A 25,762-nucleotide genomic window follows, 5' to 3' on the forward strand; every position below is an offset into this window, starting at 1 on the left:
ATTTATTTTTTAATATTTTTTTTTAGTGCTTATTTTTGAGAGAGAGCAAGAGAAAAAGTGTAAATGAGGGTGGGCAGAAAGAGAGGAAGACACAGAATCTGAAGCAGGCTCCAGGCTCTGAGCTGTCAGCACAGAGCCTGATGTGGGCTTGAACTCACGAACCACAGATTGTGACCTGAGCCAAAGTTGGTCGCTTAACCAACTGAGCCATCCCGGTGGCCCCTAAAAACTTTTTAGGGTAGAGCTGGGTGGCCGGTGGGATGCAGAGTCCTAGTGACACAGGAGGTCTGGTGCTGGTCCTTTTTCAATGGAGTCATTCTTGGGGCTGTGCATATATGCTGGGTCTGCTACCAGCAGTAACGCTTTGCAGTATATTGTTTTGTCTAAAGGGAAGAAGCATGAGGTCTCATGTTCTTTGACCTGAAGGTAGCAGCAAAACATGGAAGGAACTTGTTACTGGTCCATGGGTTCCGGGACTTGAGGCCCTGGGCTGTTATGAGTTGTGCCAGGCCTATTGGATGGACCCACTGTCCAGAAGCTGCCTTTCCAAGCGGAACCTACTACAGAGGACCAAGAACCTCACTTGAGCCGTCATCTGAGGGCTTTGAGTTTTATGCTGGCTAGTTTGGTAAAAGACCAAAGCCCCCCAGCAGCTTTGCTTCATGCAATGATGCTAGGGTTGAGGGATCAACTTTAAAGAGAAAAGTGTGAACAGTTCAGTCATGTTTTGGAGAAGATACAGACCATGCCCACCAGGAATCAAGCATGGAGGAAAAGGAAGAAAGGAGAAAGGGAAACTTTTAGTTTTCAAAATTATAGCCTAATGAGAGCTCTGCTGTTATTAACTGATAAAGCCTTGTCTCGGTCCTTGGTTTATTACTGAGTTATTTCCCGCCCTGTGGATTTTTATGCTTGCTGAAGGTGTTCCATAGGATTGACAGGGACCGAACTAGTGTGTAGACTGCAGGATAAACTTCCAAGTGGTGGCACAATGACTACACCTTCTTGGAGAAAAACAAAATTGGATCCATAGAGGTGAGGCCAAGACCCTTGGTCCAGTAATCTAGAGAAAAATCCCTCTTAGAAATCCAAACACAGTAATTAAAGACAAATATTTGCTCTATGCTTACAGCTGAAGCAGTGAGATGGCTTTGGCCGCTGAACACCTAAGCTCATTCCTGGAGTGAGTCACGGTTTGCCTCTTGGCGTGCTATGGGGTTCCTTAGTTGATTTGAAGAGGTCCAATTGAAATGAGTTTATTCATGGTAAACATGGGCAAGAATAAGCTGTTTATTCCTCATATAAAATGAAGATAAGGAAATGAAGATCTAAATAAAGGAACAGATCTTAAAACCATAGAGATGTTGTAGTTCTCACATTTAAGAAAAACCTGTACTCAAGATTTCAGAATAATAATTGTCTAGCATGGTGCCGAGCACATAGTAGGTGCTCAGAAAATAATGTTTTTCTCCCATAAAACGGTACTTGTTTATTATAAAAACCCATACTTAAAAACAACCTGAAATCCACTACTTCATATTTGATGCTATCCCTCCAAGACATTTTCAGCAGGTATAAATGTATATATTCTTACACAAAACCAGGATTATGCTGTGTATGATGTTTTATTTTCTCCATGTCAGTAAACTGAATCCTTACGGTTAGGGTCTATAAAGTGGCATAAGGTAATATTCTGAGGAAGGAAGAATTCGTCACTCCTGGTAGTTTGACTCGACACATCTCATGTTTTGTCCTTTATTCAGCAGGTTTCTTCTGCGGAGGTACGCATTGGGCCCATGAGACTGACGCAGGATCCTATTCAGGTATGCCTCCATTACTCAGCTGGGGCTTTGTTCCTGGAGGGGCTCTTTCAGTATTACAGCACGTAGCCATCCTTGCCCCTCCAAACACACCTGTACATGCATACAGACTGTGTATATATGTCTTTGTGAAACTGCTGACTTTTCATAATGTCATACTTGAGGAATCAAATTGTTTGCTTGAGGATTTAAACACTGCCCCGCCTTGAGTATAAATACAGGAGGTAGGTTGCGTGGTGGGTTGGGAGGGAGGACAACTCTCACTAAAAACGTGGACTGCTCACACCCTGCAGCAGTCAGAAAGGGAAGAAGCTATGTGTAGCAAGCGTCAGGGCTTTTGCCATGAGCCACAGGTGGATGTGAATCTTGGCTCTACCAGCCAGGTCACTAAGCTATGTGACCTTGCTTATATTGCTTGACTTCTCTACCCAGTGCCCTGTCTGTAGAGATGATAATTCCCCTCTCTCATGGGGAATTAGGGGTTAAATTAAATGGCACTGAGTGCCTAGAAGACTGTTTGGCTGTAGAGGTCTCAGTAAATGACAACTATTGTTGGCTGGGAAGAAAAGATGACAGGAGGCTCCTCTTTCTTGTCCCCTGTGTCTTGAGCCATGTGTTCGTCTGGACTCTTTAGCACTGAGCGAGCTCCAGGAAGAGAAGGCCCAGGGTCTATGGCATTCACCTGACTCTAAAAATGGCAGCAGCTTTGCAGTCATCCTCCCCACAGCCCTCAGGGTCTATTGGCCACTTCAGAGGAACATGGGTGGAGGGATTGGTACCCTTTTAAACCAACAGTGGTTATTGTTAAATCTCCATCTGCATACACATCTTCCCGATAGGCCTAAATGAGCAAGCCTTCTCCCTATAAAAAAGTAGCTTGTTAACACCTGGAAGCTTGTGCATTGGGAAAATTACTTGGGAAAAGTGCATAATGCAGAAAAAAAAAATGTAAGCAAACCAAACATGTAGATGAAAGTGAAAAACCAAACAAGGAAATGTACTGTTTGATTTATGAGCAAATGGAAAAGAAAATAATGTTTTATTGTTGCTTAGGAAAGGAAATACAAATCTAGGGAAAGGAAAAAAACAAAAGGAAGATATTTAGCTTGGGAAAATTGGATGAAAACAAATTTAGGAGTAGAGAGAGAAAAAAGAATTTACTAAAATAAACATAAGCCACAACTATCTGTATAGAATACAAACAAGTGGAAAATTCCAGTCATCATTCTAGGGGCGTGTACTTTGTGCTCCATTTTGAATAAAGGCAATGACAAAGGATCTAATAATGGTGTTTATTCCCAAAGCAATTTCCAGAATGTTCCTTGAGATTAGTATAGTTTTGGAACAATTAGTTTAATTTACCTTAATTTTTCCTCTCTGTTGTACTGGAAATTAATGATCATACTAAGGATGTCTCGACTTTTAAAAACATAATTTGTCAAATTGTAAAGTATTTCAAATACTCACTAAAGTACATGAGTATAGCTGTACCCCTTTTATTGAATATTAACATTATACTTTCTCTGTTTGAGTTTGTTCTCCAGAAATTAAAGATTACCCTTAATTATCTTTCTGTATTGCTCCCCTCCAATCCTCACCTCCCTAAAAGTAACCACTCTTTGGAAATTGATTATGCTAGGTGTTTGTATATTTATTCTACATATGTGTGTGTCCATTCATAATAATTACTTTGCTTTTGAATATTTTAAAGCTTTATTTCAAAGGGGTCAGGCTATAGGTATCATTCTGAAATTTTTCTTCATTCATCATCTTTTGATGTCGTGTGTAAGAATCAGTTGTCCAATCTGAGGTCACAAAGATTGATTGCTTTGGTTTTTTCTAGGAGTTTTACCTCCTAAATTTAGCTCTATGGTTCTTCTGAGTTAATTTTTGTATATGATTTGAGGTAGGGCTTCATTCTTTTACATGTGGATATTGAGTTGTCACAGCACCACTTGTTAAAAAGAATATTCTTTCCCCCATTGAATTGTCTTGGCACCTTTGTCAAAAATGAACTGACCATAAGTGTGAAGGTTTATTTTCTGTATTCTCAATTCTGTTCCATTGGTATGTATGTTTGTCCTGTGCCAGTACCACACTATCTTGATTACTGTGCTGTGTGGTGTGAGTCCCCTAAATGATTGCAAATCATACAACAGATTATAAATCTGGTTTTGGGTATTGCAACATTAACAATTTTGTCTCCCAGTTCATTAATACGATGTTTTTATTTATTTAGATTTTCTTTAACCTCTTTTAACAGTGTTTTATAGTGTATGTCTTTGGTATTTTAAATTTATTGTGTGATACTATGGTAAATGGAATTATTTCCTTAATTTCATTTTTGCATTATTCATTACTAGTATATAGAAATAAAATGTATTTTTGTTTATCTTGTATTTTACAACCTTGCTGAGCTCCTTCATTAGCTCTTGGAGTTTTTTATGGGTTCTTGAGGATTGTCTATATACAGGGTCAGGCCGTTACTTCTTCCTTTCCAATCGGAATGCCTTTTGTTTCATTTTATTTGCCTCTTTGTCTTGTTAGAAACTCCAAAATAATGGTGTGTTTAATTTTGTAAGAGACTTCGATATTTCTTCTCAAAGTGGGTTGTACTGTTTTATATTCCTACACACACTATGAGAGTTCTGGTTATTCCAAATCCGTGGTAATGACTCGTGTTTCAGTCTTCTAATTTTAGCTAATTATCTTATGGTGAATTAAATTTCTATTCCTCCATGACTAGTAATGTTGAGAATTTTATTGGCTTATTGGCAATTCTTTTATCTTTTGTGAATGTTTGGTTAAGTCTTATTTTTAATTGGATTGACTTTTTATTAATGTCCATTTATTTTTGAGAGAGATAGAGCGCCCAAGTAGGGAAGGAGCAGAGAGAGAGGGAGACAGAGGATCTGAAGCAGTCTCTACACTGACAGCAGAGAGCCCAATGCAGGGCTTGAACCCATGAATCCTGAGATCGTGACCTGAGCTAAAGTCAAACACTTAACTGACTGAGCCATCCAGTCACCCCAATTAGATTGACTTCTAAAACATTACTGAATTGTAGTTCATTATATATTCTTATTACAAGTCCTTTGTCAGATTTTGAGAATATTGGAGGAGTTAAGACAGCAGAGTAGTAGGAGGACCCTGTGCTTGCCTTATCCCTCAAACACAGCTAGATAAATATTAAATCATTCTGAATACCCATGAAATGGATCTGAGGACTGAAAGAACAAACTGTACAACTAGAAGGAGAAAAGAGGCCACACTGTGGAATGGAGAGGATATGTGATTTGGGGGAGAAAAGAATCACCAGTGCTGCAGAGGGGAGGGATCCCTGATGAGGGAGGGAGGGAGAGGGAGAGAGTAAGAGAGAGAGGGAGGGAGAGAGAGGGACAGAAAGAACAGAGGGCATGGCATTGCACAAGAAAAGTACTTCCCTAAAACCGTTGGCAGGCAAAACGAAAGGGGCTGATGATTGCAAGTTTTTACAAGCCACGGAGCTCAAAGACTAAAGTTTTAGAAGTCTATGACATTGCTGGGTGGAGCCTGGTGGGCATAGTGGTGCTTCTATGGATAAGGAGGGCAGAGGGCCCAGAAGTGAACAGAATGGGCTCAGGATCCCTTGAGTCGCACTGGGAGAGACAGTTCCCCTTCCTGGAGTGCATTTGGGAGAGGTGGCACTGCCTCTCCAGGGACCACAGAGCTAGTGGGTGCCGTTGAACTGCCCCATTTATTAGCATACAATCAGAGACACCTGCTGAGGGCAGCTAATTGGATGCCAGCCTTTTGCTTCACTTTACCATACACTCCAAGCCCCTTTGCGTTCATGTGATTGCCCTTCTGGGGCAAATGGGCACGAGCCACAGTGCAGCAAGACCCTCCCTCAGAGGATCAACACAGGTCTGTGCTGTGCCCTGTCCCTAAGATTTGGAGATATGAAACACATCTGGCATGCCTGATGTAAAACACAGGAGCACTGCACTGCTGGGTGGGCAGATGGCTTGGACCAGGTTGAAGGCAGGGATCTGATAGATGTCTGCAGCAAATTAGAGGAGATTGTTCACTCTTCTGTGAGGGCTTCCTGAAGAGTAGCGGGCATGAACTCTCCTCTCTGGGAGGAGAGAGCCAGCTGATGCCATTTTTACCCCTGCCCATTAGTATGGATTGACTTCAGTGAGTAGCATGGAGGCTTGAACTATTTACACCAAGCCTCATCCCCTGCTCTCCACAGGTGTTTGTGAACTAGGGCCTGAGAGAGCAGCTGCGGGCCCCAACCCCAGAAGATCTTTACAAACCCCTGCGTGCACCAAATCTGATCGTAGAGTGCTAAAAGCTTCAGCTCTGGGGGAAATAGGATCTACCTTTTTGTAATAAGCAGACCAAAGCACACTTCGTTAAAACTTGCCACACAATGGACAAGGTCCGGACAATTCTTATGCAGGCAAAGAGAAACTGTGCAGAGGACTGACCAGAGGGAAAGTGCAGCCAAAACACAATAGTGGAGTGCACACAGTATCCACCAGAAACACTTCCTGAAGCGGACAGTATAGGACTTCTTCTTAATATAGACATTACTCTCAGGAGCAGGAAACATAATAGGTTTTCCTAACACACAGAAGACAGAGACCCAGATACAATACCAAGGTGGAGGAATTCACCCCAAAATAAAGAACAAAAGAGGTCATAGCCAGGGATCGAATCAAAACACATGTAATATGCCTGAACCAGAATTTAAACCAATAGTCATACACTATTGGTTTGAGAAAAGCAATAGAAGACCCCAGTATAATTAAGGTACAAAACCGACTGAATGTAATGACTACAAGGATGGAAGAAACAGAGGAATGAATAAATGATATAGAAGATAAAATTATGGAAAACAATGAAGCTGAAAAGAAGAGGGAAAGAAGAATACTGGATCACGAATGTAGACTTAAAGAACTCAATAACCCCATAAAGTGTAATACCATTTGTTAGAAGAAGAGGGGTGGGAGAAGGGGGCAGAAAGTTTATTTGAGCAAATTATAGCTGAAGGCTAACCTCATCTGGGGAAGGAAACGGGCATCCAAATCCAGGAGGTTCAGAGAACTCCCATCAAAATCAACAAAAGAAGGCCAACACCAAGACTTATCATAGTAAAATTTGAAAAATACAGAGAGGAAAAGAAAGCAGCAAGGGAAAACAAATCCCCAACCTAAAAGGAAAGACTAATAAGATTTGCAGCAGATCTCTCCAGAGAAATTTGGCAGACCAAAAGGGAGTGGAATGATATATTCAAGTTGCTGAATGGGAAAAATATGCATTCAAGAACATTTTATCCAGCAAGGCTGTCTGTCATTCAGAATAGAAGAAGAAATAAAGAGTTTCCCAGACAAACAAAAACTAAAAGAGTTCTTGACCACTAAACCAGCCTTACAAGAAATATTAAAGGGGACTCTTTGGGAAAGAAAAACCAAAAGCAACAAAGACTAGAAAGGAACAGAAAATCTCCAGAAACAATGACTTTACTGGTAATACAATGGCACTACATTCATATCTATCAATAATAGATACTGCTGTGTAAGTGGACTAAATGTTCCAATCAAAAGACATAGGGTATCAGAATGGATAAGAAAACAAGATCTATCTATATGCTGCCCACAGCAGACTCATTTTAGACCTAAAGACACCTGCAGATTGAAAATGAGGGGATGAAGAACCATTTATCATACTAAAGAACATCAAAAGAAAGCCAGAGTCGCCATACTTAAGCTAGATTTTAAACCAAAGACTATAACAAGAGATGAAAAAGGGCACTATATCATAATAAAGGGGGTCTATTCAACAGATCTATTATAAATATTTATGCCCCCAACTTGAAAGTACCCAAATACATAAATCAGTTAATAACAAACATAAACTCATTGATAACAATACAATAATAGTAACGGACTTTAATACCCCACTTAGAGCAATGAACAGATCATCTAAGTATAAAATCAACCAGGATACAATGGCTTTGAATGACACACTGGACCAGATAGGCAACCAATATATTCAGCATATTCCATCCTAAAGCAGCAGGATACACATCTCCAGAACAGATCACGTACTGGGTCATAAATCAGTCCTTAACAAGTACAAAAAGATTTGAGATCGTACCTTGCATGTTTTCAGACCACCGCACTATGAAACTTGAAGTCTACCACAGGAAAAAAAAAAAAAAAAAAAAAGGAAAGACTGCAAAGACATGGAGGTTAAAGGACATCCTACTGAAGAATGAATGGGTTAATGAGGAAATTAAAGACAAAATAAAAAAGTACATGAAAGTGAATGAAAATGAAAACACGATAGTCCAAAATCTTTGGGATGCAGCAAAAGTAGTCCTAAGGGGGAAGTATATAGCAATACAAGCCTACCTCAAGAAGCAGGAGAACTCTCAAATACACAATCTAATCTTACACCTAAAGGAGCTAGAAAAGGAAAAGTAAATGAAGCCTAAAGCCAGCAGAAGAAGGAAAATAATAAAGATTACAGTGGACATAAATGATATAGAAACAAAAGGCAGTAGAACAGATGAATGAAACTAGGAGCTGGTTCTTTGAAAGAATTAGTAATAATGATAAACCCCTAGCCAGACTTATCAAAAAGAAAAGGAAAGGACCCAAATATATAAAACCACGAATGAAATAGATCACAGCCAACACCACAGAAATACAAATAATTATAAGAGAATATTATGAAAAGTTATATGCCAACAAATTGGGCCATCTGGACGAAATGGATAAATTCCTAGAAACATATAAACTACCAAAACTGGAACAGGAAGAAATAGAAAATTTGAACAGACCCATAACCATCAAAGAAATTGAATCAGTAATCAAAAATCTCCCAACAAACAAAAGTCCAGGGCCAGATGGCTTCCCAGGGGAGTTCTACCAGACATTTAGAGACTAGTTAATACCTGTTCTCAAACTGTCCCAAAAAATAGAAATGGAAGGAAAACTTCCAAATTCATTCTATGAGGCCAGCAGTACCTTGATTCCAAAACCAAACACACCACTAAAAAGGAGAAAAACAGACCAATATCCCTGATGAACTTAGTTGCAGAAATTCTCAACAAAATACCAGCATATCGAATCCATTAGTACATTAAAAGAATTATTCAGCATGAAAAAGTGGGGTTTATTCCTGGGCTGCAAGGATGGTTCAATATCTGCAAATCAATCAATGTGATACACCACCTTAATAAAAGGAAGGATAAGAACCATATAATCCTGCCAATAGATGCAAAAAAGCATTTGACAAAATACAGCATCCACTCTTGATAAAAATTCTCAACAGAGTAGGGATAGAGGGAATATACCTCAACATCATGAAAGCTGGATAAGAAAACCCACAGCTAACATCATCCTTAATGGGGAAAAACTGAGAGCTTTCACTCTAAGGTCAGGAACAAGACCAGGATGTCCACTCTCACCATTGTTGTTTACCATAGTACTAGAAGTCCTAGCATCAGCAATCAGACAACAAAAAGAAGTAAAATGCACCCAGGTTTCCAGGGGAAAAGTCAAACTTTCACTGTTCACAGATAACGATACTCTGTGTAGAAAACCCAAAGTTTCCATCAAAAAATTGCTAGAACTGATAAATTCAGCAAATTCACTGAATACAAAATGAATGTACAGAAATCTGTTACATTTCTGTATATCAATAATGAAGCAGGAGGAAAAGAAATCAAAGAATCTGTCCAATTTACAATTGCACCGAAAACCATAAGTGACCTAGGAATAAACCTAACAAAAGAGATAAAAGATCTGTACTCCGGAAACTGTGGAACACTTACAAGAAAAATTGAAGAGGAAACAAAGAAATGGAAAAATATTCCATGCTCATGCATTGGAAGGACAAATATGGTTAAAATATTGATACTACCCAAATCAATCTACACTTGAAATGCAGTCCCTATCAAAATACAACCAATATTTTTCACAGAGCTAGAACAAACATTTCTAAAATTTGTATGGAACCACAAAAGATCGTGAATAGCCAAAGCAACCTTGAAAGAGAAGAGCAAAGCTGGAGGCATCAGAATTCCAGACTTCAAGCTCTGTTTCAAAGATACAGTCATCAAGACAGTATGGTACTGGCATAAAAACAGACACATAGATCCATGAAACAGAACAGAGAACCCAGAAGTGGATGCACAACTATATGGTCAGCTAATCTTTGACAAAGCAGGAAAGAAAATCCAATGGAAAAAAAAGTCTCTTCAACAAATGGTACTGGGAAAACTGGATGACAACATGCAGAAGAATGAAAACTGGACCACTTTCTTATACCATACACAAAAATAAATTCAAAATGGATGAAAGACCTAAATGTGAGACAGAAAACCATAATAATCCTAGAGAAGAACACAGGGAATAACCTCTTTCACTTTTGCCATAGCAACTTCTTGCTAGACGTGTGTCTGGAGGTAAGGTAAACAAAAGCAAACCTGAAATTTTGAGACTTTATCAAGGTAAGAAGCTTCGGCACAGCGAAGAAGATAATTGAGAAAACTAAAAGGCAGCCTATGAATGGGGGAAGATATTTGCAAATGACCTAATAAAAGGTTATGATCCCAAATTTGTACTTATCAAGCTCAACACCCAAAAAACAAATGATGGGGAGTTAAGAAATGGGAAGAAGACACGAATAGACATTTTTCCACAGACTTCCAGATGACTAACAGACACATGAAAAGATGCTCAGTATCACTCATCTTCAGGGAAATGCACATCAAAACCACAATGAGAAAAGCACGTCACACCTGTCAGAATGGCTTAAAATTACCAACACAGGAAATTAGAGGTGTTGGCGAGGATGTGAGAAAGTTGGTGGGAATGTAAACTGGTGCAGCCACTGTGGAGAAAAGTATGAGGTTCCTCAGAAACTCAAAATAGAGATACCCTATGACCCAGCAATTGCATGATTAGGCATTTACCCAGAAGATATAAAAACACTGATTTGAAGGGGCACATACACCCTGATGTTTATAGCAGCATTATCAGTATTAGCCAAATTATGGAAAGAGCTCAAACGTCCATCAACTGATGAATGAGTAAAGAAGTGGAATTTATATACAATGGAATGTTATTCAGCCATCAAAAAGAATGAAATATTGCCATTTGCAACGACGTGGATGGAGCAGGAGTATATTAAGCTAAGCAAAATAAATCAATCAGAGAAAGATAAATATCATATGAGTTCACTCATGTGGAATTCAATAAACAAAAATGAACATGGGGAAGGGAAAAGGAAAAAAAAGACAGGGAGGCAAACCATAAGACACTCTTAACTATAAAGAACAAACTGAGGGTTGCTGGAGGGGAAGTGGGGGGATGGGCTAAATGGGTGATGGGTGTTAAGAAAGGCACCTGTTGTGACAAGTACTGGGTGTTGTATGTAAGTGAAGAATCACTAAATTCCACTCCTGAAACCAATATTAAACTATATGTTAGCTCTACTGAATTTAAATAAAACCTTTAAAATAAAAAAAATGGATTTTGTGAATATTTTCTTCCAGGCTGATTTTTCTATTCATCTTCTTAACTTTGGCTTTTGAGCAAAATTTAATTTTGATGTAGCTTAAGTTATTTCTTTTATAGTTATTACATTCTGTATTCTAAAAGTCTTTACCTACTCCCAGTTCTAGATGATAATTTCTTAGAGAAATTATCAGAGAGAGACAGAGACAGAGTACGAGCAGGGTAGGGGCAGAGAGAGAGAGAGAGAGAGAGACAGAGAGACAGAGAGACAGAGAGAGAGAGAGAGAGAGAGAGAGAGAGAGAGAGAGAGAATATATATCTGCAGTAGGCTTCAGGCTCTGAGCTGTCATCACAGAGCCCAGTGCAGGGCTCAAACTCACGAACAGTGAGATCATGACCTGAACCAAAGTCGGATGCCTGACTGACTGAGCTATCCAGACGCCCCTTGAGTAATTTTTTAATATGCATGTTTGGTGGTCAGATTTTTATAACAGAGTCTCAAATATACTGTATTTCTGTCATCTCAGACATGATCTAGTCCTTGGTAGTATTAAAATTCCCATAAACAGCTCTATACTCCACTACTGAAAAACAGTGGTCTCTAATTTTGGATTTATTTTTAACTGCTACTCGTAAACTATGAAATAACGAAATGAATACAGTGAACTCATCACTCAGGGCAAGAGCTGGAATGTTTCCAGTGCTACTGTGTTTGCTGCTTGATTCCCATCACATGAGTTTGGCCCTAGATGCCTGCAGATGCAAGTGGTCAGGAGTCCCTCTCTGAGTGAGGTACACAGTAATCAAGAGATTGTTTTTAAAAAGATAACACCCTCAACTGAGAGCTAACGTGTCATTCCCGCTTGGTCTGATTGAAACATACTTTCATTGATCCCTTCGGAAACCAGCTCCAGAGCACCTGTATGTTCAAGGCTCTGTCATAGGTGCTACAGTGGAAGACAAGTGTGCTCAGTCAGTTCTATCATTTGTAACGCTCCAGCTTAAGGGACAGTTATATCTAGTGAAGTGTTTTTGTGCTTCTGCTACTGATAATGTGACTGTCTTAGAAAAATCATACTATGTCCAGTGCCTTCGTATTCGTTTGTTTTTTTCCCCCCTGCCTTCCCCCTCCTCCAACTTGGGGAAGAATATCTATTTTTACTTCACTGGCATGCTGCAAATGTTAAAGAGCTGGATCCGCCAGAGTCCTTAGGGCATGGGAGGAACTTGCTTGATGAGAATACTTCAGGATGTGGTTGCTTTTTGGGTGCATTTCTCAGTTCACTGGGGGAAACTTGCTCCCATGTCACGACATGTAACATGGAGCTCTGCATGCCCTGCATGAGCTGTCAGGAGCAGTGTGAGAAGTGGAATGGGTGGAAGTGTTGGGGCGAAGTGCAGCATGGTATCATAGAGGACGTCTCTCCTGGGGGGAGTGGCTGGGACTGATACTAAAAGTCCTGTTGTCCAGTCTTGGCAAGAAAATTAAAAGTAGGAGAAATATTTTGAGGCAGGAGATTCATATCAGCATTTCAAAATGAGTGGCCTTTGCTTCATCACTGCCTTGAGGATATTTACTTGTTCAGTATGTAGAATTGGCAGGTTTCTGCTTACGGTGCTGTCCACTGCCTCCCCCGCTCTGCCACTCCCACTGGGCTTTCCAACTGGATTTGGAAATCCTATTCATCACAACTGTGGCCTAAATGTTTCCTACCAAGGCTGTACTTGGCTTTAAGATTTATTCTTCCATATTGCACGGACACGGATTTTCTGGAACTGTTCAGTATTGGAGCTCATATGGCCTCATGGGGGCTATCCTTACATATTAAGTGAAATGACTGAGTTGTAGAGATGCTTTGACATGGTAACTTGCTGCAGGACTCTCCTGTCCTGTCTGTCCTTCATTTTATTGTGAAGTCATGGCTTCCACCTAGCCCAGTCAGTTCCATGCAATTACAGAGTCGGTAGGAATTTTGGTCCCATATTTCAGGGGGAAAAAAAAAATTAACATCATTGCTCAGGCTCTGGAGTCAGGCTGACCTCAGTTCAAATCTTGCTAGTTGTGTGGCTGTGGGTGAGTCTCTTAACACTTGTAGCACTTTGTTTCCATGTCTCTAAATTGAAGATAATTCCAACCTCCAAAGAATTGTTGAAGAGTTATTGAATAAGATCCTATATTTAATAGTACTTTCATTATAATGGCTGGCTCTTAAATTTTCATCAAACCATAGCTGTTAATAGCATCACCTTCCTGGAGACGTTTAAGGAATGCTCTCAAACCGTTTTGTACCTGCTGAATTCACCCCTCACCTGATCACAGTGGTCAATAGTTTAGTATGTGGCTAATACTAATAAAATCTATACGTGTGGTCTATTCTAGAAGCTCTTTGTTACCCAGTGTTTGCTTAAAGCCAAACCAAGTATTCTGAAAATTGATGCTTAATAGACAGGGGGAATGCATGTAGAGATGTGTAGACTCATCTTTGTTTATACAAATACTAATAAGTGACATTTCTTTAGGGAAAGGTTAGTTTTATCTTCATATTTTTCATAATTAGTCTTTACTGAGAAAATAGTTTCATAGTGATTTGACTATCCGAGACAGATTATTGCTTTCCTCAAAGGTATTTGTAAGCATTTGTTGATTAAACTTGTCAAAAGAATAGTTAAAAGGATTTCCAGCAAAGCAAGAGAGCATATACTGGAGCCATGGAAAGTTCACCGAAGCAGGAGTTGGCAGATGTGGATCCAGCTCTGTTGCTGCTTGGCTTTGGGAAGGTACTATCCTCATCTGTGGAATGGGGGGTAATGGATCACCCTCAGAGTCCTTTCCTGCTTACAGGAGTCCTGAGAGTCCTGGGCCCTGTTCTTGTAATTGCTACTGGGACACCCCTTCTCCCAGTCACCTGCAGTCTGTGTTACCCCTGTGAGGCTGCTCCCACCAGACACGTCTGCTTGATTCTCTTGGCCCTGCCACGGATCAGCCCTTAGTTGGTCATTCTAGCTTGGATGGAGAGATGAATAAAACATTGTGGTTCTAGGAAGGTTTAGGTAGCAGTCTCCTTGCAAAAGGAGGGAGGCCCTGCATGGCAGTTTGAGTTCTTTGTAGTTACATGTGAAAAGCAGTATAGGTTGCCCTAGCTTTGCACAGTTTCAGTGTATACAGGTTTCAGAGTTGAGATAAATCACACCAGATCCCCACAACATACTTTGGATTGCAATTACATCAGTGTTCTCATTGAATAATTGCTTTAAATATGAACTGTGTTGCTAGCACTTCAGTCCACACACCACTATGTAAATAACAGATGCGTGGCGCAATCAGTAACCAATGACGTCACCTTTTTCAAAGTCTTCATGATTGATCTCTGCCTACTGTTCGTCCATGCAGGCACAGACAGCAAAGTGTGTAGTTAGTTGTCACCATCTTGTCTCTCCATGACCACACACATGACCTTACACACAAACAGATCATTGAGAGAGGGAATGAGCCAACACAGATGAAAGTGCGTCAGAGAAATGAGAAGTGATCCTGCCAGAGGGAAGATTAAATTGAATGTAAATGAGGTTAGAGGAGAGAGCTGATTGGGGTGGGAATGTTCACACTGTCACATTGAGATGTTCTAGATCTGCAGCCAGAGGTCGTTAAACCTGCAGCAATGATCAGAATCCATGGAGAATGTTTGTGATGAAAGTAATGAAATGTCACAGAGGAAGTGGTACCAGTAAAAAAACAGAAAGAAAACTACGTATTAATGAAACTCGGCCTATTTTGTGGCACTGAAAGTTGGGCAGATGAAATACTGGAAGCTGATTGAAGTTTAGGACTTTGTAGTTCACCAGGTCATAGAAAAGATGCTCACTCTGTATTCTATGCTTACACAATTTGGAGAAGGCACATACTGTTCAAGCTACTTGTAAGTTTTTTTAAAAGAAAATATTTTAATTTTCAGTGTTTCTAACGTTTTCATTTACAGTTTTACTTTATTTCATTACACAGTTAATACCAACTAAGATTTTTCATGTTTGGACAGAATTTATGAAGGTCATAGAATAGTCATTTTTGCCATCATTTAGGGCTGCTTTTTGTAGTTGCTGTTAGAGCCTGGCCCTACCATGCGAAGCAAGGATTGCCTCTAGTAGTGTTCTGACCCTGGACAGGACTCAAGTCCACCCAGATCTGTCCCAGAAGGAAGGTGTTGTCTCATTGTCCCAAACTTCAGCCTGGATCAGATCTTAATCTACTCTTTTGATGTGTTTACAGCAGTGCAGTGAGGTAGATACAACAAAATTGTTTCCTTCTGCCCATTCCGCTGCGCCAAGATTCTCTTCTTGGTTGTCATGTCCTTATTCTCATGTGGTCACTGCTCAGTAGTGCATTTACTATACTTATCTTCCCCTGACTGTCTCCCCTGCTTGCTTCCTAGGGGCAGAGACTAGACTTTGTCCGTCTCTATCAGCTTTTTCTCCCAGTTCATAACACTTTATAATAGATCATCAATACATACTCTTTGAATGTTCTCTATATTATTAAAGCAAATAAAAGGGTCACTTAACTCTTATTCTTTACAAATCAAATTCATTCGTATGCCTTTAATAATTATTTTTAAATTTTTTTTCAACGTTTTTTATTTATTTTTGGGACAGAGAGAGACAGAGCATGAACAGGGGAGGGGCAGAGAGAGAGGGAGACACAGAATCGGAAAGAGGCTCCAGGCTCTGAGCCATCAGCCCAGAGCCCGACGCGGGGCTCGAACTCACGGACCGCGAGTTCGTGACCTGGCTGAAGTCGGATGCTTAACCGACCGCGCCACCCAGGCGCCCCAATTATTTTTAAAGTTTATTTTCTGAAATTTTGAGATTTGCCTCAGTGAAGGGTCAGTAAATACTTACAAGTGGCCATGACTAACAAACTAAGTACTGATACATAGAAATTTTTTTTAAGTTTTTTAAGTTTTTTTTTTTATTTTGAGAGAGATGGAGACAGTGTGAATGGGGGAGGGGCAGAGATAGAGGGCGAGAGAGAGAATCCCAAGCAGGCTCCACACTGCCAGCACAGAGCCTGACGGAGGGCTTGATCTCAAGAATCATGAGATCATGACATGAGCTGAAATTAAGAGTTGGACACTTAACCAACTGAGCCACCCAGGCACCCGATACACAGAATGTTAAATAGGGAGAGGGACTGTATCACTTTAGGTCTTTTTGGTTTTCTTTGGTTGCAAGCAAGAGCTGCCTTATACAACAAAGTAAATAAATGAATAAAAACGTATTTGTGCAATTTTTGTTTTCTTTGTAGAATTCAAGGAGGAATTGAAAGCTCTGGCTTAGAAAGTGTGGCAGTGAGCCATCTCTGAGTACTTTGACAGCAAGAGTTAAAGGCTCTTGCTTCCATATCTCTACTATTAATGAGCTACAGGTCTCATTTCCTGGCCTTTGTGTCTCTTTTGTTCAAATCCCAAGTTTCTGGAAACAGAATATCATTAGCCCAGCTGCGCTGGGAGATAGGGGCAGAAAGTCCAACCCTAGTTACTTGGGCCCGCGACTTTCCTAGAAAAGATGCAATGTTCCAGAGATAGGCATACATCAAAAAAAGGTAATTACTATAGTACTTCACTGTAAAATGCATATATATTTTTATTCCTGTAGATTTTTCACTTAGGAGTTGAATTATTGAAAAGTAGTCTTTCTGATTTTTTTTAATAAATGGGAAGAATTTTATTTTTTTAAGTATTCCCGTTAACATACAGTGTTATGTTTCAGGTATACATTATAATAACTTAATAGTTCCATACATTACCCTTAAATGGGAAGAATTTTAAACACTACCCAAAGAAATTCTCTCATGAGTGCTTTTACAATATAATTAGTCTTGTTTTAAAATGAAGATGTTATTATTTAGGTAGGGTGAGGCCAACAGATCAGGAAATGACTATGATTAAACAGTTTGTCACTTGGAGGAGGGGGCACCCTATGCCATGGCAGACCACACATTTAGCACCAAGGTTGGTCAGGAGGCAGAGAGACCAAGAGGAAAATGTGGGCAAGAGTCTCACTGTGGCTTCTGTGGGAAGGAATGGGTAGAGGAGGGTAAGCAGGTTTGGCCAGCTTGAATCATCGCAGGGGAATTTGGGGGTTTGTCTCTGGTTGTTTGATTCCTGGCCCTGGAGTGATTAGGGTAGGTGGAATAGTGGTTCCATGCATTAAAGCGTGATAAAAGAAGTGGTAGGAGTCTGGGCTCTGGATTGATTTGCATTTGAAGGGTGCTTTTCTAGGCATGTTTTCTGCTATTTCCAGAAATTGACTAACCCTCTTTGGAGGCACAGGGTTGCAGGGCTTTAGATGTCAAAGCGTTAGAACTACAGAAAATAACAAGACATGGTTAATACCATTGCTCACTTTGAACCAGTTTTGTGAGTTCTCATGTGAAATCCAGTATAAGTTCCTCAAATGGCCTTAATGTGACCCAGTTCTCTGCTGCAAACTAGACTTTGCCTCTCACTCTTCCCTCTGTCAGAGTGGCTTCCTTACAGTTCTTTGAACACATCCAGCACACTTCCCACTCTAGAGGCCAGTAGAGCCCCCCCTGCTTGGAGTGCTTTTCCTTCAGACATCAACTTGGCTTCCTTCTCTGTTTCCTTCAGGCATTTGTGCCTATGTTACTTTTTCAGTGAGACCTACCCTAACCACCTTCCTTAATGTTGCTTCCAAGTGCCCAGTTTTGCTCTCCCTTCCCCTCTCCTACTGTTTGTACGTAGCACTTAGCACTTTTAACATTCAGTGTCATTTGCTTACTTACTATTCATGTTCTTTACCCCTCTACCTCTATAGTGCAAGGGTGTTTATTATTTTCATCACTGTACTCTAAGCAGTTAAAGACAATGCTGGGAATGTAGTAGGTGCTTGGAAAATTTTTGTTTATTAATGACATTATTTTTCCAAAAGTGGAACAGTCTGTAAGTATTACGAGGTTAATCTTCAGCAGTGCCCAACATGGGAATACAGTGTGTTCTTATTGTATTAGTCAGTTATTGAGGCCAGATGGTATAAAGGAAATCTAAAGTGTTGAGATTCTTGTTTAGCAAGTCCTAGTTCAGCTAGACAGAGGACTGAGAAGAAATTCTCTCATCTTATAAAACAGATGAACATAAGGGAAGGGAGGCAAAAATAATATAAACACAGAGAGGGGGACAAAACATAAGAGACTCTTAAATACAGAGAACAAACAGAGGGTTACTGGAGGGGTTATGGGAGGGGGGATGGTTTAAATGGGCTAAGGGGCATTAAGGAATCTACTCCTGAAATCATTGTTGCACTATATGCTAACTAACTTGGATGTAAATTAAAAAATAAATTTAAAAAAGAATTAACTCCAAAAAAAGAAAAAAGAAGAAATTCTCTCATCTTTTCCTACTTTTAAGCCCTGTGTATTGAGTTTTTCGTGTTAATACCATAGCTGTTATTGACTTTACACACAAACCAATTTATCCTACCCGACTTGTACACTGTAGCTCTCTTGTTAATAGTTTCATTTGAAGACTTTCTCTTCATTATCAAATCCACAAGGCTGTGCCCTTCAATTCTCTTAGAAGAGCCACCTGCTACTTCTTCCTAGAAGTAGCTCTGTGGTCAAAAACTTTTAGGAGCACTCTGGACTGAGGAGTGACAGACCTAGCCCAGGGTGAGCTCTTAATAAGTGTGGCTGCATCCTGTGTTACTAGTGTGTGATTTCAAGCCATGTGCTAAGAAGAAAATGTCAAAATCTCATGAATGGACACTTTTCTAAAGAAGACATCCAGATGGCCAGCAGGCACATGAAAAGATGCTCGACGTCACTCCTCATCAGGGAAATACAAATCAAAACCATGCTGAGATAGCACCTCATGCCAGTCAGAGTGGCTAAAATGAACAAATCAGGAGACTAGAGATGCTGGAGAAGATGTGGAGAAATGGGAGCCCTCTTGCACTGTTGTTGGGAGGTGCAGCTGCTCTGGAAGCATTGTGGAGGTTCCTCAAAAAATTAAAAATAGACCTACCCTATGGCCCAGCAATAGCACTGTTAGGAATTTGCCCAAGGGATACAGGAGTGCTGATGCATAGGGGCACTTGTACCCCGATGTTTATAGCAGCCCTTTCAACAATGGCCAAATGATGGAACGATCCTAAATGTCCATCAACTGATGAATGGATAAAGAAGATGTGGTTTATATATACAATGTAATACTACTTGGCAATGAGAAAGAATGAAATCTGGCCATTTGTAGCAATGTGGATGGAACTGGAGGGTATTATGCTAAGTGAAATAAGTCAGGCAGAGAAAGACAGATACCATATGTTTTCACTCATTTGTGGATCCTGAGAAACTTAACAGAAGACCATGGGGGAGGAGAAGGGGAAAAAAAGTTACAGACAGGGAAGGAGGCAAACCACAAGAGACTCTTAAAAACTGAGAACAAACTGAGGGTTGACGGGGGGTAGGGGAGAGGGGAAGGTGGGTGATGGGTATTGAGGAGGGCACCTGTTGGGATGAGTACTGGGTGTTGTATGGAAACCAATTTGACAATAAATTTCATTAAAAACACAGCTTAAAAAAGTAAATAAATAAATACAAGTTCAATTAAAAAAGAAGAAAATGTCAAAATCATGTTGAAAATGATTCTGTCTCTTCTGGAAACATGGTATTTGGGAAAACAGGAAATGACTTAAACAGTATAAAACAAATGACATTTATGATGCATTCAGATATTTAATGATGTTAAGGAGCTATTGGGGAGGTTTAGGTATGAGATGATGTTGTGGTTTTCTTTTCTTTCTTTTTTTTTCTAAGTCTTTAACAGATACCAATGAATGAAATAATGTGATATGCAGGCCTTGCTGCAAACCAGTGCAAGTGTTGAAAATTGGGGAAGGGTAGAAATGAAGACAGATTGGCCTGGAGTTGGTTATTGCTGAAGCTGGGTGTTGGGTGCATTAGGTTTATTATAGTATTGTGTCTATTTTCTATATATTGCCAATTTTTTTTTTAATTTTTTTTTCAACGTTTATTTATTTTTTGGGGGACAGAGAGAGACAGAGCATGAACGGGGGAGGGGCAGAGAGAGAGGGAGACACAGAATCGGAAACAGGCTCCAGGCTCTGAGCCATCAGCCCAGAGCCTGACGCGGGGCTCGAACTCACGGACCGCGAGATCGTGACCTGTATATTGCCAATTTTTAATTAATAAAACATTTTAAAAATGTAATGGTAATGGCTGCACAATTCGTCTTTCTGAATGTAAACGAAGCACATTGATATTTCATCATCAAGAATGATATTGGTTATTGGCTTAAAGGCACTTCATGTTGTGACAAAAACCCTTCTGTTGCTAACTGTTTAAACCAGAAGTGGATGCTGAAAACCATTAAATGCCTTATCTGTGTCTTGAGATAATTGCATCTCTTTATGAGAACCTCTTATTTCTAATCATAGTAAATAAAACCCTTCTGCGTTTTGCAGAGAACTCTACAGTTAGTTAACCTTTAACTCACCAAATATTTCTGAGCAGCTAGTAAGTGCCATCTTGGCACACGGGTGAGGGAGGGGGTAGCTGGGAACGTGGTAGGCAGGTCCTTGCGGTCCTGAAGCTCAATTCCAGTGGGAGGATAGAGCATAATCAAGCAAATAAATGAACAAGTTCAGGTGGTGAGAAGGCTTTCTCGGGCTTTCTGCCAGAGAATCTGGTGCTGGAGCCCCGGGGCTGGTGAGGGGGACACAGGGTATTGCCACCTTCTTTCCAGTGGGGCTGCACTTCTCAGGCAGAAAGGGGCAAGTTTTCCTCAATTTGGCTCCATTATCTTCACATTTCATGGTCATTCTTTCCAGACTCTAGCATGGGTTGGGTGTTAAAATTAGTGTTTGAGGTTGCTTTGAGTTATTTCCCTTTCCTGTGTCTTTCTAGGGATCTAATTGCTAGGCTCAGAGGGTTGGTCTTCAGGTACTGTGAGGCCAACACCACCTGTACTGGAACCAAATAGGTGTAAGTGTGAACCGTAGTCTCACCTGTGTTAATTATCCTGTTAATTTCACTGCTTAAATATTTAAAAACAAAGCCAACTGGGGAAATTAAAAATGAGCATCAGCCACCACCAGTGACTGAGTGCCTGCTTCGTGCTCCTGTAAGTTTCACAACTAGCTGGCATGGCATGTCTGACAATGGAGGAACTGTAGGAAAAATGAAGGAAATACCTTGTTCAAAGACACACTGGAACCAGTTGGGGGAGCTGGGATTTGAACTCGGGTAGCTTCTCTCTAGACACTGCATTTTTAACCATTATACCGTAGACTTGTTTTTTAATAGAGTCTCGTAAGAATGATGATTTCTTGTAAGATGCTTTTCTGCGTGTGTTTCAGGTTTTGCTGATCTTTGCAAAGGAAGATAGTCAGAGTGATGGATTCTGGTGGGCCTGTGACCGAGCTGGTTATAGATGCAATATTGCCCGGACTCCAGAGTCAGCCCTGGAATGCTTTCTAGATAAACATCATGAAATTATCGTAATAGATCACAGACAGACTCGAAACTTTGATGCAGAAGCAGTGTGCAGGTACCTTCCCTAATGTAACATGCTCACTAAACGTTCACCCACTAGCTAAAGATGAAATTCATTTATAGATGTCTTTAGTTCCATCCCAAGTGTTTCTAAAATGTGTGTTGATGTTTCTTTTTTCTTTTTTTTAAATTTTTTAATGTTTGTTTATTTTTGAGAGAGACAGAGACAGAATGTAAGTGGGTTAGGGGCAGAGAGAGAGGGAGACACAGAATCCGAAGCAGGCTCCAGGCACCGAGCTATCAGCACAGAGCCTGATGTGGGGCTTGAACTCATGAGCTGTGAGATCATGACCTGAGCTGAAGTTGGACACTCAACCGACTGAGCCGCCCAGGTGCCCCTGTGTGTTGATGTTTCTAAGCATTGTATACAGATTTCTGTGATGAAAGCTATAGGTCCTCCTATGAATTTATTTCACTTTTTCTGTTTTTCCACGTTTGAGTTCCATTGAATTTAGAGGTGTGATCTGGGTGCCTCAGAAAATGTCAAGGTGTTTTTTTCTCCCTCTGAGAATTGCTCATATTTCACGCGTTCACACACAAAAGACATTAAAATTCACACAGTTCTTATTATACAGATATGGTTTGGATTTAAACCAGATATTTTAATCTTAATTATTCTGTCCCCAAATGAACATCAGAAATGTGTGAAATACACATTTTTCCCTGCCTGACACAGATGGGGTAGATCGTACAGTAGTCGCGGAGCAAAGGCAGCCACTTTACAGCCGCAGGAAATCTTCCAGGGATCCAAACTCTCCGCTTGTTTACAGAAACGCTTGCACTCCGGGGGGAGAAATGCATGCCTGTTCATAAATAAATGCAGTCCTACGAGTTAGCCGTGGATGAACTGATCCGTTTAGCAGAATTGGAATGCTTTGAAGCTAGATGGCAAGAGGTCACTAATTAAATGCTAGACCGGCACAGACTCCAATTACATATGGAGCTGGGATTTTCTTGAATATTAGTAAGTGAAATGAAACACAGGGAAGTGGGTTCTCAGATCCTTTGGTACTGTGGCAAGAAATGATTGGATTAAGTAAGAGCCGTTTCTCATCAAAGGCCTGGCCTTGTTATTTTTTGACCATTTTCATTTTCCTAAAGAAGAATTTTTCCTACAGAACATATTTTAACATGTCTTATTGGTCTCAGATATCTTGGCATGCTGCATAGAAATGTTTTCCTATTCATTTATTATATATGTGAATAAATACATCATAAAATATTTGGATGATACTCTCAGTATCAGGAATTTTTTTTTTCTTTTTAAATGATTGAACGGATAGCATTGGGTCCTTTATAAATAGATCTACTTTTTCTTGGCCTTGACTTTTCTTACATGATTTTTCTACTAAAAACGCCATAATCCTTTGTGCATACATGGAATGATTTAAGACGAACTTCAGGTGTAAAAATAAAAAAAACTCTTGTAATTCAGTTAAAGACAAAATTTAGCAGATTTTACCATCTTCCTTCAATATAAAGAAATGTAGTTTTGATGTCTAATAAATATACTTCTGTCTCAGCCGCACAGAAAAACAGTGGGGGATCTGTGCAGGTAGAAGCCAGGTTGTGTATCTGGGAGTGTGATTACTGCCTATTAGTGGTTATGTCACGTGCAGCCAAAATCCTGAATGTGTGGCTGCCAGCACATGTTCTTCTAAGATGTGTAAGGGACCCACTCCTGACACATGCGCAATAATCTTCATTGTCATCTCTGGTCCATGATCCCTGGATTTTTGAGCTAGACTGGACCTTAGCTTAACATGCTTCCTTGGACCCGTGGCCCACCTGTTCCAGTACCCCTTAGTCCTCTCAGTCAGGAAGAGGTTCAGGTGTCTCTGACCGTACCAGTTTTTTTGGGAGGAAGAAGAATGAAGAAATACCGACAAGAAGCAACCCAGAACATGCAAGCCAGTTTCAGAAGAAGCTAAGTGAACATTGGCCCAGCCCTGTTATGTTCGTAACAAGAGTTTGAGCCTCTTGAGGCCCACCCCTTAGAACATAGCCTAGCAGTATAGACTTAACACCTCACTGGGGTGGAAGAGGCTCAACAAATGTGAGAAGTGCTTAGTATTTCCCTAGAGAGTAGGGCACACCTCTGACTTGCTGTGCATTTTTTTCATTAGGTGCTGCTGAGAATTCAGTAGGTTCGTAGGTAGACAAAAACTATAGCTTCACCTTACCAGGACTTGTGCTGTGGGATGACTGAATTCAGGAAGTAGTCTGTGCTAGCCTTGGAAGGGATATTGACTTACTCCTCTGTTCCACAGTGAGTGAAGCCATTGAACTTAAGGCGTTTGTTCAAATACCATTTATCCACCAGGGAAACCTTTACTTCCCAGGAAGACCAGAGCTGGTCATTTTTTTGATCCTTCCACCCACGTAGAGTGAGGTCTCCAGGAATAGGAAAAGGGAAGGTATGTTTTTTGAGAAAGGTCAGGAAATTTTAGAGTTGAAGGAAATGAAGCAATACAAGCTGGCTTTTTCTGGGGGAGCGGTAGTACAAACATGTTGAAATGGAGAAGAGCTGAAATGCCAATAGCTAGAAAGATCAACAAATACATGCTGTTTCACAAATGACTCAGGAGCAGCCTTGAGCCTTCTGTTCTTGGAGATGATGGTTCTCTTCCCAGGGCTCTCAAAATAAACAGAGTCCAGACCAGGGAGATGGGTCAAAACAAGCATACGGCTTATTTGTAGTAAGATTCAAGTATGGGACCCTTGATTAAAAGTTCATCCAATTCACCACCCCTGACCAGAACAATCCAGAATCTGAGCTGCAGGAATACACATAGCACATTTTCTAAGAAGATGCACAGACCTCAAAATTCTATATCCTTAACTATTTTAATCCTGTTAAATTCCTAGGGAATAAAGCACATACAGGTGGTCCTACTACAACAGGTATCATCACAGTGATAGACGCTATATTGCAGCTTTTCTCAGCCCTAGTTGACAATCCAGTTGTCTCAGGTTTTTGAGCCAAACAACAGTGCAACCAACAAAATTAGGTGTTTGTTTGTACCACCCTTAATAGGCTTTAAACTGAGTTTGTATGTCCAGCTGCCAGTGAGTGTATTAATTTTTATAATAAGGTCATCTTTCTGGGCTCCCTGCTATTTTAAAAGAAAAAAAGGTCCAATGCAATGAGCTCCCCAAGTACAAACTGATAACTAGAGACCTCTAGGACTGCCAGTTTTTTTGCAGAGTGGAATTTCAGTCAGAAAACATGGAATTTAAGTGGAATTTGCCAGTTTTTGAAGTGGAAAATTGGCAGGTCTGACCTATTGGATAATTGCCTTGGCGTTAAAAACAAAATCTTTTTTTTTTTTTTCCAGTAAAACAAAGAGTTTGTCCTAATCTACAAGGGCATCTTTCTTTGTTGTCTTGCATGTGTTTTTAGACTTTGTCTTGATTTGGTTTTGTGCCATTTTCAATGTGAAGTTCCGCATGCGTTCATTGTAACAAAGCTTAGATCACTTGGTTTGACTTGAGCCTTTTCATTGCAGGTCGATCCGAGCCACGAATCCCTCCGAGCACACGGTGATCCTGGCGGTGGTTTCCCAAGCGTAAGCTCACCTCCGTCCCCAGCTGGAAGTAGTACTGTTCATTCTGAAACATTTGTCTGGTGGAATCCAGTCTTTGAGCCAGCAGAGCACTGGGCATGCCCTCAGCCCTACAACACCAACCTTAGATCTCACTCTGTGGGGGTGTTCTTTGTTTTGCAAGTTTCTGGAAATATTCACCTTTTTCTCTGTCATATTTAATTGCTGTTAACACATACCTGTACATCTTAGGAAAAAATGAGCACTCCTCGCATGATAGAAATAATGAGAAAA

The 25,762-nt window shown here is 40.3% G+C and overlaps 1 protein-coding gene across 9 annotated transcripts in view; it reads left to right on the forward strand.

The window, feature by feature from the left end:
• PDE8B (phosphodiesterase 8B) overlaps window positions 1–25,762 on the forward strand; it is a 267,553-nt gene that overhangs the window by 124,683 nt on the left and 117,108 nt on the right. For 6 of the 9 annotated variants that reach the window (XM_045062408.1, XM_045062402.1, XM_019835832.3 and 3 more), the window contains exons 2-4: window positions 1,764–1,823; window positions 21,728–21,918; window positions 25,433–25,492. In XM_045062408.1, the coding sequence (XP_044918343.1) occupies window positions 1,764–1,823; window positions 21,728–21,918; window positions 25,433–25,492 (311 nt within the window). The remainder of the gene's footprint in view (window positions 1–1,763; window positions 1,824–21,727; window positions 21,919–25,432; window positions 25,493–25,762) is intronic. The other 3 variants (XM_045062413.1, XM_045062396.1, XM_045062426.1) reach the window with 1 other exon arrangement.

This window comes from Felis catus, chromosome A1, assembly GCF_018350175.1.
Source record: "Felis catus isolate Fca126 chromosome A1, F.catus_Fca126_mat1.0, whole genome shotgun sequence".
In the NCBI taxonomy this organism is placed as follows: Eukaryota; Metazoa; Chordata; class Mammalia; order Carnivora; family Felidae; genus Felis; species Felis catus.